Source organism: Embiotoca jacksoni, unplaced genomic scaffold (assembly GCF_022577435.1).
Source record: "Embiotoca jacksoni isolate LCO1_2020_lvr unplaced genomic scaffold, fEmbJac1.0.p SCAF_13, whole genome shotgun sequence".
NCBI lineage: Eukaryota > Metazoa > Chordata > Actinopteri > Embiotocidae > Embiotoca > Embiotoca jacksoni.
The window spans coordinates 13930718-13944168 of NW_027185263.1; the positions used below are offsets into that span (position 1 = coordinate 13930718).

General features: G+C 37.9%; 1 protein-coding gene across 12 annotated transcripts in view; it reads right to left on the bottom strand.

The window, feature by feature from the left end:
* Positions 1-4334: 4334 nt before the first annotated feature.
* Positions 4335-13451, bottom strand: part of msi2b (musashi RNA-binding protein 2b) — a 242859-nt gene continuing 233742 nt past the window's right edge. For 6 of the 12 annotated variants that reach the window (XM_069146799.1, XM_069146791.1, XM_069146803.1 and 3 more), the window contains one exon: positions 4335-10190. In XM_069146799.1, the coding sequence (XP_069002900.1) occupies positions 10146-10190 (45 nt within the window). In that variant the 3' untranslated portion in view covers positions 4335-10145. Of the gene's footprint in view, positions 10191-11188; positions 11260-13451 lie in introns of all 12 variants that reach the window. The other 6 variants (XM_069146802.1, XM_069146797.1, XM_069146800.1 and 3 more) reach the window with 3 other exon arrangements.

Here is a 13451-nt window from a genome sequence, read left to right on the forward strand (position 1 = left end):
CAAATAAAGTTTTTTCTGATATCTTCATGACAAACACGACATTGAACTTGTCTGTGACGACCCTTAAACTATATAAAAGTTGACAACATATAAAATAAACTAGATAAACTAGAATGCAAAAAAACAAACATTGTTGTGTTAATGACATGATGTGAGTGCTGTCAAAACCTTCATGTGAGATGACAATTTGCAAATCCTTAATCTCACATGAAATCATAATTAACATAATTCACATTAGGGGAATAATGAAACATATCAAAGTAATGAGATTACAGTTATCTCAACCCCGGGAGTTTTTCAAAGAAAATTAATTGCATTGCAAAATACATTTTTGAAGTAATTCCAAAAATACGTTGATACTTGTTCTATAAAAGCTAATTTTGATAATTCATGTCATAGACAGCGAATTTAATCCACAATAATTAACTATCCGTAAAAAATTAAGCTTATCTAAATCATAATACTCGGATGGAGTTATCTTGCGTGATACTGATGATCATTTTTTAAGATTTAATTTAAAAGTCACTACATCAACACTGAGGATGTCAGACTGACAGACTCCTCATACATACTGCAATTTTAAAGCTGAGCTCAAATACAATTTATAAAGAAAATAAAGTGACAATAGGACACAATAAAAGTCCTTCATAACATGCTCCTGTTTGTTTCTTCAACAATCCAGGGATCAGTTTTCACATGTAGCCGTCTGCGTTCTCGGCTGCAGACTATTTGCCATTCCCAGAAGGTCATTTGGTTAATGCACATTTGAGTTTTCATGGACTCTTAACTAGTTTTTAATCAGCAATTATTAGTGAATTGGAAGGCTGTGCAAGCGCCTGACTCTGCTGGCGGGAGAGTGCCCATCAATGTCACGTCAATTTCCATGCCAAAGGCTACATTAGGCCTGGAGTCTGGGAGGAAACAGCCACCTGAGTGCCTCATCTCCCCATCCACAGCAGTCTTCTCATCAACTATTGACTCTATTACACAGCTCTGTCAAAAAAATTTTCCGCTTCAAAAGAGGAGCAACCATTACATGGCTGTGCAGGGAGATAATTTAGTGATGCACATAAAATTAAGTGCATATCCATTGAACATTGCTCATTATTGCACTTGAATTCCTACATTGCCAGGCTTGTGTGAGGATCCTGGATGCTTCCCAACCTTTCATTCCATTCCCATTTTCAAGGTATAAACACTGCTTGATTATTTAGGCTGATGTACTACATAAATAGCTGTCATTTTCATCTATATCTAACCTACCTGTAATTGGCAATTAAACATGCCAGCATCTCAGACTAGCTCTTAATTATTGGTAATAAATGCTGAGGGGCTCAGAGATGTCCTTGCAGGCTGAGGACAGGGGTTGTGAGTCTCCTGCAGCAACCACACCACGGCATGAATAATCATGGCGGACAGGTATTCTTCAGCTCTCTCCGTTGCTTTTTTGCAGCTGACGGAGGTGGCGACAGGTCGACTCTTGAACTGCCACTTCTTCATTACACCTCCACAGCGGCCTGTTGTGGTTGTTGTTGTTTTTGTTGCCATGCAGCATCCTCGCAGTGGCATTTCTGCACACTGTGGCTTGTTTGTGTTTGCCAGAAGCTGTCACATTCAGCCTGTTAGCACCGGCCCATGGGAAATTTCCACAGAGCCGCCGGTATGAGGAGGCCATCGAATGAGCCCGTGACACGCTGCCATAAGCACACGCGTGTGGTAAAGCAATGTGTCTCTGTGTGTATGCTGATCATCAAAAGTTTTTGGCCACTTTGAATTTGAGCGTTTTTGGTTAAAATGTCATGAAATATAGAAGTAAAAATATTCAAAGAAAAGGTCTAAGTGAACTGTTTAACGTTTATGACCTTTACCTGTCATTTTAATTGGCCAGCTGCAGCAGAAAATGCACCATAAAGGCCTTTTTTTTTTTATGATACATTTTCACACCGTAAGGGCTCTTGCTCAAATATGACTTCCAATATTTCTGCTTCAAAGCAAACTTTGATGCCGCAGATTAATACGGCTTCCTTTTCTCTGCTGCGAGCTGACATTTAGATCCCATAATGACTGCTGATTGTCTTGCAGAGTTCCACCAAAGACCTGGATCCTTGCATTTAAGGGCCGACGAGTGTCGAGCTCTCTGATCATAATGGCACTTTTAATTAGCACTTAATTAAAGGCAGGTGGACTGGAAAGGTCAAGCAGTTAGGCCTGTGAGTTAAAAACACAGTCGGCGGGAGCATCAACTGTTGTCTGCTAATTATTGTACAGTGAGAATAATCTGGACAAACTCCACTCAGGTCTGCTGCAGGTTACTGAAGCATTTTCAACCTTTCAAACGTATTGATCTGTTGAATACGGTGGCCCCCGAGGGTCAAAACAATCAGAATTCACCCAACGCAACAACATTTTACAAAAAACAAAAACATTTAAAAAAAACCAAAAACATTTCACAAAATAATACAAGTATGAGCCTTTTTGATGACTCAACATTTCTAATATCGATTAGTCAAATAGGCTACGGAGGCCAGGCTAACATTAGCTCCATTACCTGAGCTCAGCTCTGATATTAGCTTTGGGCACATTGTATGAAGAGGAACAGAATACCACCAGCACTCGGTAAGGGGCAGCAGTGAACTGCTGAAAGGATTGGTTCACTGCTGCACCTGAAGTGGCATACCTTTCGCCACTTTTCGACCTCGGCGTGTCTCGGGCAGGCTAACGCAGCACAGGCGGACATAGGTCCTGTCCAATCACAAACAAGTCTTTTTTTTTTCTACCCTTTCCAGTTTGTACAATGTTTTTGCGTTTTGAGAATCGTTTTTTTTTTTTTTTTTTTTTTTTTTTGTTTTTTTAATGTTTTGTGAAATATAGTTTAATTTTGTGAACATGAAATTGTGTTTTGGCCCTCAGGGCCACCGTTGTTTTAAGTGTTCTTACAAGAATTTCCCTTTTTCTCATTTTAGGGTGAATTTACTGTTTCAAATGTGTGAATGTACAGTTGGTGTCTCTGCCAGACAAGAGAGAAAATCAAAAGCAGCTTCTGCAAAACTGAAATATGAGTCCAAGCCTGCCAATTGGATTATCATTGTACTCATTACGCAAACACAAATGACCGCAGCGATCTAAACTTCTGGGGCCTCGGCTGTGAAAAACAGAGCTGCGAAAAAGTATTGATCTCAGTCAGAATTTATAGATCACCATGTCTGAATGAGTGATGAAGCTGTCGGGACTGTTGGTCTCACCTGACAAGCAGGCGCATTAAAAAGTCTGATTCCTGAATGTTAGTAGCATCGTGTTTAACAAACGCAATCTATCACAGTAAAACTAATATGAACGGGTTTTTTTAAAATCTGCTGGATACTCGTTACAAAAGTATTATTAGCTACGTCTGCGGTTGGCAGTACAAAGGTATACAGCACATGTTAAAGTCACTTGGGTAAAAAAAAAAAATTTAACAATGCAATCAGAAACCAGCTTACTCTTTGGGGAAAAGGAAAAAAAAAAAAAGAAAAAAAAAAAAAAGTCAGGTAGCAGAAATTATTTTGACATTTTCAGTGGTTCATTCTCCCGGTTCACCTCAGAAAATGACTCAGAATCCGATTTTTTTGTTTCTGGCATCTGGAGCTAAATTCTCCATCTGAGGAAGAAGCAGAACTAAGCACACTGTGACAAACACATCAGAGGTAACCCTTGATACTCAGTGCATGTCCCTCTAGTATTGTGCGAGGCCCAAAATGGCCTGTCATGCAGCAGCCTGTTTGCTCATCTACTCAATCACATCCTCAGCCGTTTAATGCGCTGAGCCTCGGCTAATATTGATGCTCTCCGTGTGACACCACTGGTGAAAAATAAAGCACTGCTTGGATTTTCCTGCCTCCTCTCAGGCGCCGGGAGAGACCACTGAGGGGCAGCAGAATTACACGCCGCTGCTTGTTTGTTCACCGTTTTCTTTTTTTTTTCACCCCTCCCACGAATACATCTTCGTACTCTATTACTCCATTAATCCCGCTGACTTATGAGTGACCTCGGTGGATTCCTGGTGCCGACATGCTGAGCATGCGGTCGAGTGAAAATGTGGATGTTTGTACGAAACAGAAGATAACAAGCTCGGTCCTGCGCAGCCGAGCGTCCGGTTATGGGATGTCAGTGGACGCCACCGTATGGGAAGTGAATGTCTCTTTGATGTGATGGCTCACTACGTAATCATACAGGTGATATTTAAATGTGGAGATAAATTATTGTTGTACCGTATATATATATATATATATATATATATATATATATATTTTTTTTTTTTTGTAATAGAAAAATACAAGTGAAACAGTGAAACCAAGTAATATAACAATTCAGTTTATTTTATTTATTTTCCAGACAGACACATCAATTTCTGGACCACAGTAGAGGATGGAAACCTTTCACAGACATTTTTTTGTCAATATTATTATTTGAAAATACAAATATAAAATTAGACTTTCCACATTTGATATGTGAGAGACCCCCATCCATTATTATTATCATTATTATTTTAGTATATTTTACAACAGGGCTTGAGCAAGCCATTATGATAACCTGAAAGATGCTTTCAGATGTCAGTCAAGTCTGTCTGTCTCTCGCCATAAAAAGTCGGTTAACATAAAAAAAAAAAGAAGGGGGCAAGTGTTAGGAATGGGCAGACAGCAGTGAAGAGAGCTCTGTGCTCAGCCTGCAGAAACATGGAAGCACAGCAGAGCCTCACACTGCCGTCCCATGCAGTCTGAAGAGCTTCCAGGCTCCCCTCTTGGCCATGCGGTCTGCTCCAAACTCGGCACCACGCCAGGGGTGAACTCTCGTGTTGGTGAACTAAGGATGACGATTGGACTATATGAACCTGGGTGTAGCTGTGTGACGAATATTCTGTATACAGCTGAGGTCTCCAGTCTTAATATTTCTCAGTTTAAATGAGCGAAAATTGCAAATATATAGTTTCATCTACACACATATATTGCAATTGTAGGTATATATTTAGTAATGAGCATGGGTGAGATGGCAATGGTTTGGACTGGAGGGGAAATTCACCCTAAACCACAACAGTACAACTTGTACTTGTGCTATTTCTGTCACCTTCAGTTTGAGATTCGTGAACATGAACTGATCTTTGTAGATCCTGAAACAAGAGAGCCAAAACTATAAATAGCGATGTTAGTGAGAGTCACTTTGTGGACCGGGAGACGAACTTTGTGGTCACTGTGACTGCATCCAGTATCTCTCAGAGATAAGGGCACACTGTCTGGTGTAAAAACATTAGCACCACTAGGAATAAGCCTCTTTTTGGACATAAATGCTCAAGAACATTCAATGAGCCTTCAAAGTCAGTCAAATTCATTGGAAAATGGAGCCTGGAAAAAAGTCTCTGCGTATTTGGGAGACAAGTTGTTCATATTCAGAAAACACTTGTGAATCGGAGTTGACAGAAATCTCAGAAGTGCGTGCGGTTTCAGGGCGACATTTTACCCCGCAACGGATGGGATTTATCGTTTGGCCATTGCCTAGCACTTGCCTCGAGATTCAAGTTTAAATGGATACGGTAGTACACTACAAATGTCAACACCTTCCAGGTTGACTTTTTTTCTTTTTTGATTATTTTGTTTTCTTAAACCAAGACCCCTCCCCTCTCCCCAAATGGATACGCTAGTCTACTAAGATGTGTAACATTCATCAGCTGTAAACTGCTGTCAGTTTGAGATAAAATGAAAATTACAGCAACAGAGCCATGCTACCTTAAAGTCCAAGCTACAGGATCACAAAACAATAGAGGAGTCAATTTCTATATCGCGTGAGGGAAAATGAGACACTTCAAGCTTTTTTTCTTTTTTCAGTGAAAAAGGGTTCGTTCTAGTCCGAGAGCCGCCGGGCGCTCGTGAAAAACAAAATATCTTTTGTATTTGTTGCACTGTTACATGTTTTTCAGATGAGATGGCAACAACATTTGAATTGACTATAGCTCCTAATTATATCGATTTGTGTTTATAATTCAATACAAATATGCAGATGAATTCAAGGAACACGGCTGCAAATAAACAGGAAGAACTCCTTCCTTCTTTAATCCTGTCAGAATAAAAGTCCACATAAATTACTTTATTTTTTTTCTACTATTGAGATATTTAAATGTATAAATAAAGTTAAATAGGAATTAATACTTAGAAGATCATATTTTTGAATAAATGTTTTTTTTTTTTTTTTTTTTAACATTCCTTTGTATTGCTACAGTTTTGGGGGCAAATACTACATTTTTTATTGTATTTTCCAATGATATCTCTCAGTTTAAAACATTAATTATAATTTGGACGTTGGCATTTGCACTTGTTTGTCTTTGGCTGTTTTTAAATACCACAATGTCCAGTATGTTTGCTGGATTTGAGAATAAGTTGTCCGTTTGGCATCCCTGACGAAGCTGCCACGTACTCCACATGCTGTATGTCATCTGACAGACTGGACTGGTTGAGGACAATGAACACACTTGTGTAAATAACAGTAATGTAATGCAAACAGTAATGCAACAGTATTCAATTTAAAGACCCAATGAGGTGAACTAAACTGCTGATGTAAAACACAGATCATGTTTATACTCAAACCAGCTGAATTGTGCCGGCTTTACCGTTTTTTTTTTTTTTTTTTTTGCTTGCATCACAGCTGCTTGTGGAAATCTAACATCTGAACTCTGGGCGTCTTCTGACATGGTACTTTGAGGCATTTAAAGTCAGGTTGTAATATGATCTTTTCTAGCCTAGCAGCTAATCACAGCTTCGGATTGCTGGTCCGACTCAGGACAGGAATTTAACCACGTATTAATCAGCGTGCACGCACTCCGCATAAGCTCATGTTCCTTTTAAAAAGTTTACGGTTTACCGGAGTATGCTACAGCAATGTCTCTCATGTCAACAACACTGATAACAGATTCAAACAAAAGCTACTTTCCAGAATTTAAGATAAAAATCATTGGATGTTTTTTTTTCAGTAATTAACAGCTCTGAGAGAAATAAGAGGTCAGAAAGAGTATTATCTAAAAAAATTACTGCACCAGAGAGGCTTCTGGGATATTTCCAAAGTGTACAAACATTAAAAGATAGAAGAAACTCTATGATATTATGACTACTGTGGTAATCACTGGTATGTTTCTTTAAAAAAATATGAAACATTTTGTACATTAAAATCTTTTTTTTTTCCATGATTTGAGCTTGTGTCCCTCTTAAAAAAAAAAGAAGAAAGAATCAAAAATAAAAGTTTTGCATATCTAGTGTTAGCATTTAAGGTAGTATGGCACACCCCTTTAAAAACATTCAAGGGTGGGGATCCAAATAATGCCTTGTGTACAATTCCATCTTACAGCAACTATTTTCTCTATTGTTCATCCATGAGAGCTTTGGTTAGCTGAAACCATGTGAGGGTGGCAAAAAACCAGAAAAGAAAACATACAGGGAATAAATTACAATGAACCTCTAACAAAAGAACTGTCTGCAAATATCAGAATAACATGATCATTGAGAGAAAGGTCTATCCTGACTGGTCCTAAATCCACTATTCACTACGAGTATTATATTAATGAGTCCTATATAACATCTACTTTGTAATTACAGGAGATAGAAAAGGAGCGCAAGAGGGAGAGGGATAAATATGAGAGAAAGGAGAGGTAGAGCAAGGGAGAACAACAAAGAGCACTACACTGGTATCAAAGACAGCACTCTGTTTACAAGTTAACTGTGATTTCTTTACACACTAATGAAATACATGAATGATCAACAAAAGATAGTAGGATCTCTGAGGATGGGGAATGGAAAGAGAGAAAGTAATGGATGCACAGTACATTTTAATAGTATATTACAATGATTAATATATAAACCACAAAGTATCAATAAAACTCTGATTAAACTTGAAATCAGCAAAGAAGCATCTTTCTTTTTTTTATAGTTTTGTATTTCTTATTTTCTTTTACATTTGAACATTACAAGGTTTTTTTTTTTCTCTTTTTACTTTAAATTATTACTTGATCACACCTCCATATCATTTACTTTAGAATTATATCCAGCATATTTCTTTACCTGGTTGTTTTGAAATTAAAGAAATGAGACAACAAGTGGGTCAAATGAAAAAAACCAACAACAACAACAACAACACATAATATCTGCAGTGGCATTCGATGGGTTTCAAAACCAGACTGCACTCTGGAGATTATTAAATCGTAAAACCATTAACCACACGTACTGTGTAAAACCTGGTGCAGCTACAGATAAGTGAATAATTCAGTGTCATCTTTTGACCCCATAGAAATACTCTCAAGATCAGACATGGGTCTAATATATAAAGAAATCCGAGTGTACACTGCAACATATCAGTTACTATTTCCCAAGCTGTTAACTTGCCTCAAAACAATGAGGCGTTTGACTAGTCGAGAATACATGAACCCCCAATAAAATCCTTCATACTATCCCAAAGCACAGGGCCGTTTTTAAAAAGCCAACATACACATGTGCAAATAGGAGGATGGCCTGTACTTTACTACTCACAGTGCAATGATTACTTGCTTATAATTGCCTTTCAGTGTTTTCATTTATTTTGAATAACTTAAAACCTGCCAATGATTTCCACAATAGAACTCACAAAGGCTGAGGTATGGTATCAAAATGTTTACTTTCCTAATTCATTCAAAAAAAAGAAAAAAAAGAAAAAAAAAAAGAGGAAATAAAATAAAGGACTGATTCGGAGAAGCTTTACATAACGACTCCAGCACAGAGCTCAGGTATTGTGTTTCGGAAAAAAAAAAAAAAAAAAAAAAAAGGAATAAAGAAAGAATCAGGAACAAGCAGGATGAAACGAACATCAACATACAGCTAACAAGTTCCTCTCAAGAGTAGAAAAGTGTCAGGATGCACAGAGCACTGGAAAATGCCTGGTTCAAGTTCTAATCTTCACATCTAAGTACAGTGTGCTTTGGATTAAATCATCTTTCTTTTTTTTTTTTGTCTCTTTGAAATGATACCGATATCTTAACAGTTAAACAAAAGATACCAATCAGGCTCTACTTTTTTTCTTTTTCTATTTTTAAAATCATTTCTGAAAACTGTGTTGACTTATAATTCACTGCTTGTAAATTTGCTGGTATGACACTTGTAAAATTATTCAGCTCGAGTATTTACAGAGCAAGTGCTGTTCTGTTTGTCTGTGGGGTTTCTTATACCGTCTTCCAGCAGGAAACAAACAAACAAAAAAAGTAGTATAATAACTGTTTACAGCTTTTTCCTCTATTCACACGCTAGAACATGTTCTTTTGACACACCATCACAAAAATATGCTATTCTCTCACTGAGTTGGTTATATGCAGTGACTGGAATAATATGTACAGCTACATTTCTTTTTCTCAAGTTTGAATTCACAATGTAGTTATATGAAATTTGTTATAGCATATATATATATTTCTAAACAACAAAAACAACACTTATAAAAAAGGACCATAAAAATATTGGAGTCCTCTTTGTATTGCCCAAAAATAGGTAATTATGGTTAACAATGAGACGTCACAAGAAATAAAACAGCTACTAAGATTTATTACTTAGATACCTTCTTTAAATTTTCCTTAAAATTTAATTTTTTTTTCTCCAAATCTTTCCACACTGAGCTTCTTCTGCGTTTTTTTTGTTTTTTTTTGTTTTTTTTTGTGTGTGTGTGTGGAAAGACTGAGTGGAACATCCGGACCTTTTTTCCTTCACACTAACCGATACAAAGATGAAGACATGACTTGCAGATATTTCTTGGCTATGACCCTCTGTACTTCAAACAAACAAAAAAAGAAATTTCCATTTACACAACAATACTAGAAGATGAAATAAAATGACACCAAATTAAGGTGGAACTAAAAAGGACTTCCTAGAAACTAATCAAAACCAAAACTAAAACAGAGGAAGGAAAACAGGTGAATGAACTCGACGTGAAACATCATACCAAACCAGGTTGTAAAGTTATAGGAGGTTTGGATTATAGTACAGCAGTTGTTATTTTTCTGAGATGACTAACGTTTTCTTTTCTTCTTCATATGGTTCCGACTTGCGTTCGTTTTGCCTGGGTGACGCTGCAGTGCTTGAAGTTGGATAAGCATCACCTGCACACAAAGCCAATTAGAAACTTCGTCCTGTCTTTCCTGGGCCACCAGATATACTCTGCTGGGTGATAGAAAAAAACAAGGAACAAGGAACAAAAAAACAGCGGCATTAGAGAGTGTCCATTATATTTATATAAACCCTAACAATGAAAGCTGACATTTTATGATCGAAATCTTCCCAAATTGAATATTTTGAAAGCCTGCTGAAGCATAATGGTATTAAAAAAATATGAAAGCAATTATGAAATATGGCAAGTCAAAACTTGCTGCAGGTGTAACATAAGTACAATTACAGTAAAAAAAAACAAACACCCTGTGCAACACCTTGGTGCATGTACGCCTAACCCTGTCTGACCATGCTACATACTCACACTGCTTGTTAAGCTAACAATCATGTTCATACAACCTACTGTAGAGTCTTGCAATAGGAATAATGCTGAACGAAAAATTTGACAAAGATTTAAAAATGTGTGAACACGAATTTCACACACATCATGTCTGCAGAAACAGCAGGAAGCAGACAAAAAAAAAAAAATACAGATTTGTAAGATTCCTCTTGTACGTTTATAGCTTAGGGAATATTTATTGAATCATTGTTTCACTTGTTAGTGAGACAGTTTGGATTCGAGATGTAATTTAGCCACAGTGGTGAAGACATGATGAGAGTTCTGTCCTCAGACAACCAGAGCTCATCGCTAAAAGACATGACAAACTGGTATGACATACTGTAAAAGTACGAGACACATGATTTGCACTAATGTGACTACTTCGGGATGGAGACATTTCAACATGTTAATAGAGAAAGAAAACCAAAAGAACTGGTAGTATGGGTGAGAGTGTGACTTCAACTTTTCTTTTTGTCAGTGAGTCCCGCAAATTGAAGGTGATTCAAATTTTAGCAGTGATTAGTAATATTTTGTATTTGTCGAGACGTCAAACGGGGCAACCCTCCGTCACACTCGCACTCTACTACGAGCTCAAAGGAGGTGAACAAACAATGAATAAAGCTACAAACACACATTAGACTGATAGAAAGGCACAGTAAATAAAATGCAATACCTCTGATGAGATGGCAACCGGCCACCTGTTCAATGGTATCCATTTGTAAAAGCTGTCGCAATCAACGGGCCCTAAAAGTGTACAGTTAGTGCTTTTGTCAGTATGCATTTCAAAGAGAGAAAAGTGAGTATCATATCAACTTTTTTTTTTTTCTGTAGCCAGCATGAATGTGAACGTTCTGATTCAAGTGTAATCACGTCGAGCAGCAGAGCAGGAGACCATTATTTATCATATGATTCTTTTCATATTCTTCTAAAGGGGAAACAGGTGATTGCAGTGACACACGGACTGCAAAATTACAGGAAGAAACACTCATTTAACTGTAAAAGATGTTATAAAAAAAAAAGAAAAAAGATTGAAGTAAATGATTCGTATTGCGTTTAATCAGTCAATATGCAGAAACGTCAAATCTGTAACACGTTTCAGGATTTATAATACGTGATAATAATACACACAATCCCCATTCATGTTAACACACACATCGGATTTAATCTGAGAGCATGCACAGAAGAGGATCACAAACACTTCAGTGAGATCAGTGTTTTTCTGAGTGTCCAATGGAGCTCAGTTATCAGGACACTTCCCTGCTGACAGGTCTGCACAAGTCCTCGCATTCAAACAGTGAAAAGAGAAGCAGCAGCAATTATTTCTCTTTATCACCTCAATCAACTAATTGCACTCTAATTGTCTTGCAAAAAAACACAAAAAAAAAGCAGTTGAGTTCATTACTGCTTCTTCACAGTGGCAGTTTTCATTCTGGCTAAAGGGATTAATAAGAATCAGTGGAGCGTGAAGACAGAGGGACAAATCAGTGGATCTGAAGTCATCCATGAGGTTGTGAGATACGATGATCTTATACGGATTCACTTTGACAGTATCCTCGCTAAAGAAATGAATTACAAAGCACATTTTAGTTCTGAATCGTTTCCTGTTTTAATGTTGTGAACAGAAAGATCAGCTCGCCGAGAGCAGGAAGTCAGAGGGCGGCTGCATCACCTCGCTGCTTTATCATGCTCGGTTTGATTCACTGAGGTGGTGATTTAGTACGAGGTGCTGTCACAGACGCAAACTCTGGCCGATTATAAGAGTAAAAAAGTATATTCTTCACCCATCTGCTCCATAAAAAAGAGATTTTCAACAGTGTGAAACATTTCTTTTCAGAATTCGCTGCACTTCTTTTGCATTAAAAGGCTCCTTTTCACATTCAGCGTTAAACTACGGTTACAAACTGTTGCACCAAATGGAAAATAATCGAAACAAATGGCCTCATTTCCATCTGTAAACTATCTGCTGCTAAATCTGCCTTGAAAATGAGCCAGCCTGGTCTTTCATAACAAATATTTAGCTTCCTACGCTGAGACCAACAGATTATGGCTGATAGCCAGTGGACCTAAAACAATTAATGAGAGGCTTTGCTAAGCAAGCGAACAGGCAGTAAAACGTATTTTTCCTGTTGAGCTCTGGTTTTGCTCTTAAAAATTAAAACGAGCCTGTTTTACCTTCTCGTGAGCGATTTGTAACGTTCGACGCTACCCCAGAGAGACGCTGCATCGTTACAGGTGGACATGTCTCACATTCACTTCAGCCTCGCTGAGATGTTGCTCTTCAGTCCCACTGATTCAACACACTGAGCAAAGTGATGGATCTCCTGCTCTGCTTCTCACAAAAGAGAATTATATTTGACTGCAATTTGTGATTCTAAAAACACAATGCAAGTCGCATTTTGCCAGAAAAGCACACCTAAAAAGCATAAAATAGCACGAGCGGGCGAAACATTCCTGAGCTTCAAACATAGAACAACTACAAACTAATTTCAAGTCAAAGCAGAACACAGAAGAAAAATATTCATTCTGGTTGCTGTGGTGGGAAATTCAAGCTAATGATGTGGACGATAAAGTTTGGTAGGAATGTTCTCGCCCCGCGGTCTTGCAGCACTGACTGGCGCTGCTAATGGGCTTGTCGTTGTTCCATCTCAGGTAAACCATGCATTAATTAGCTTCTCTCACAAAGCAGGTGTTATTTTTTTTATAGTTCCTACCGTGTTGCTCAGTTCAGTCATGTAAAGCAGCACAAACATGCTCCGATGTGATTTGAGGAACTCAGACCTGCTGCACTTTGCTGGGGGGGTGGGGGTGGGGGGGGGCCGTAAAATTTGTGCGGTAATTAATTATTCAGCGAGGTCCGAGGCAGACTAATAACACGGTAAACAAATAGCTGACGGAGTTTCCTTTCAGGGAGTCTACAACAAGGTCCTAACCACGAT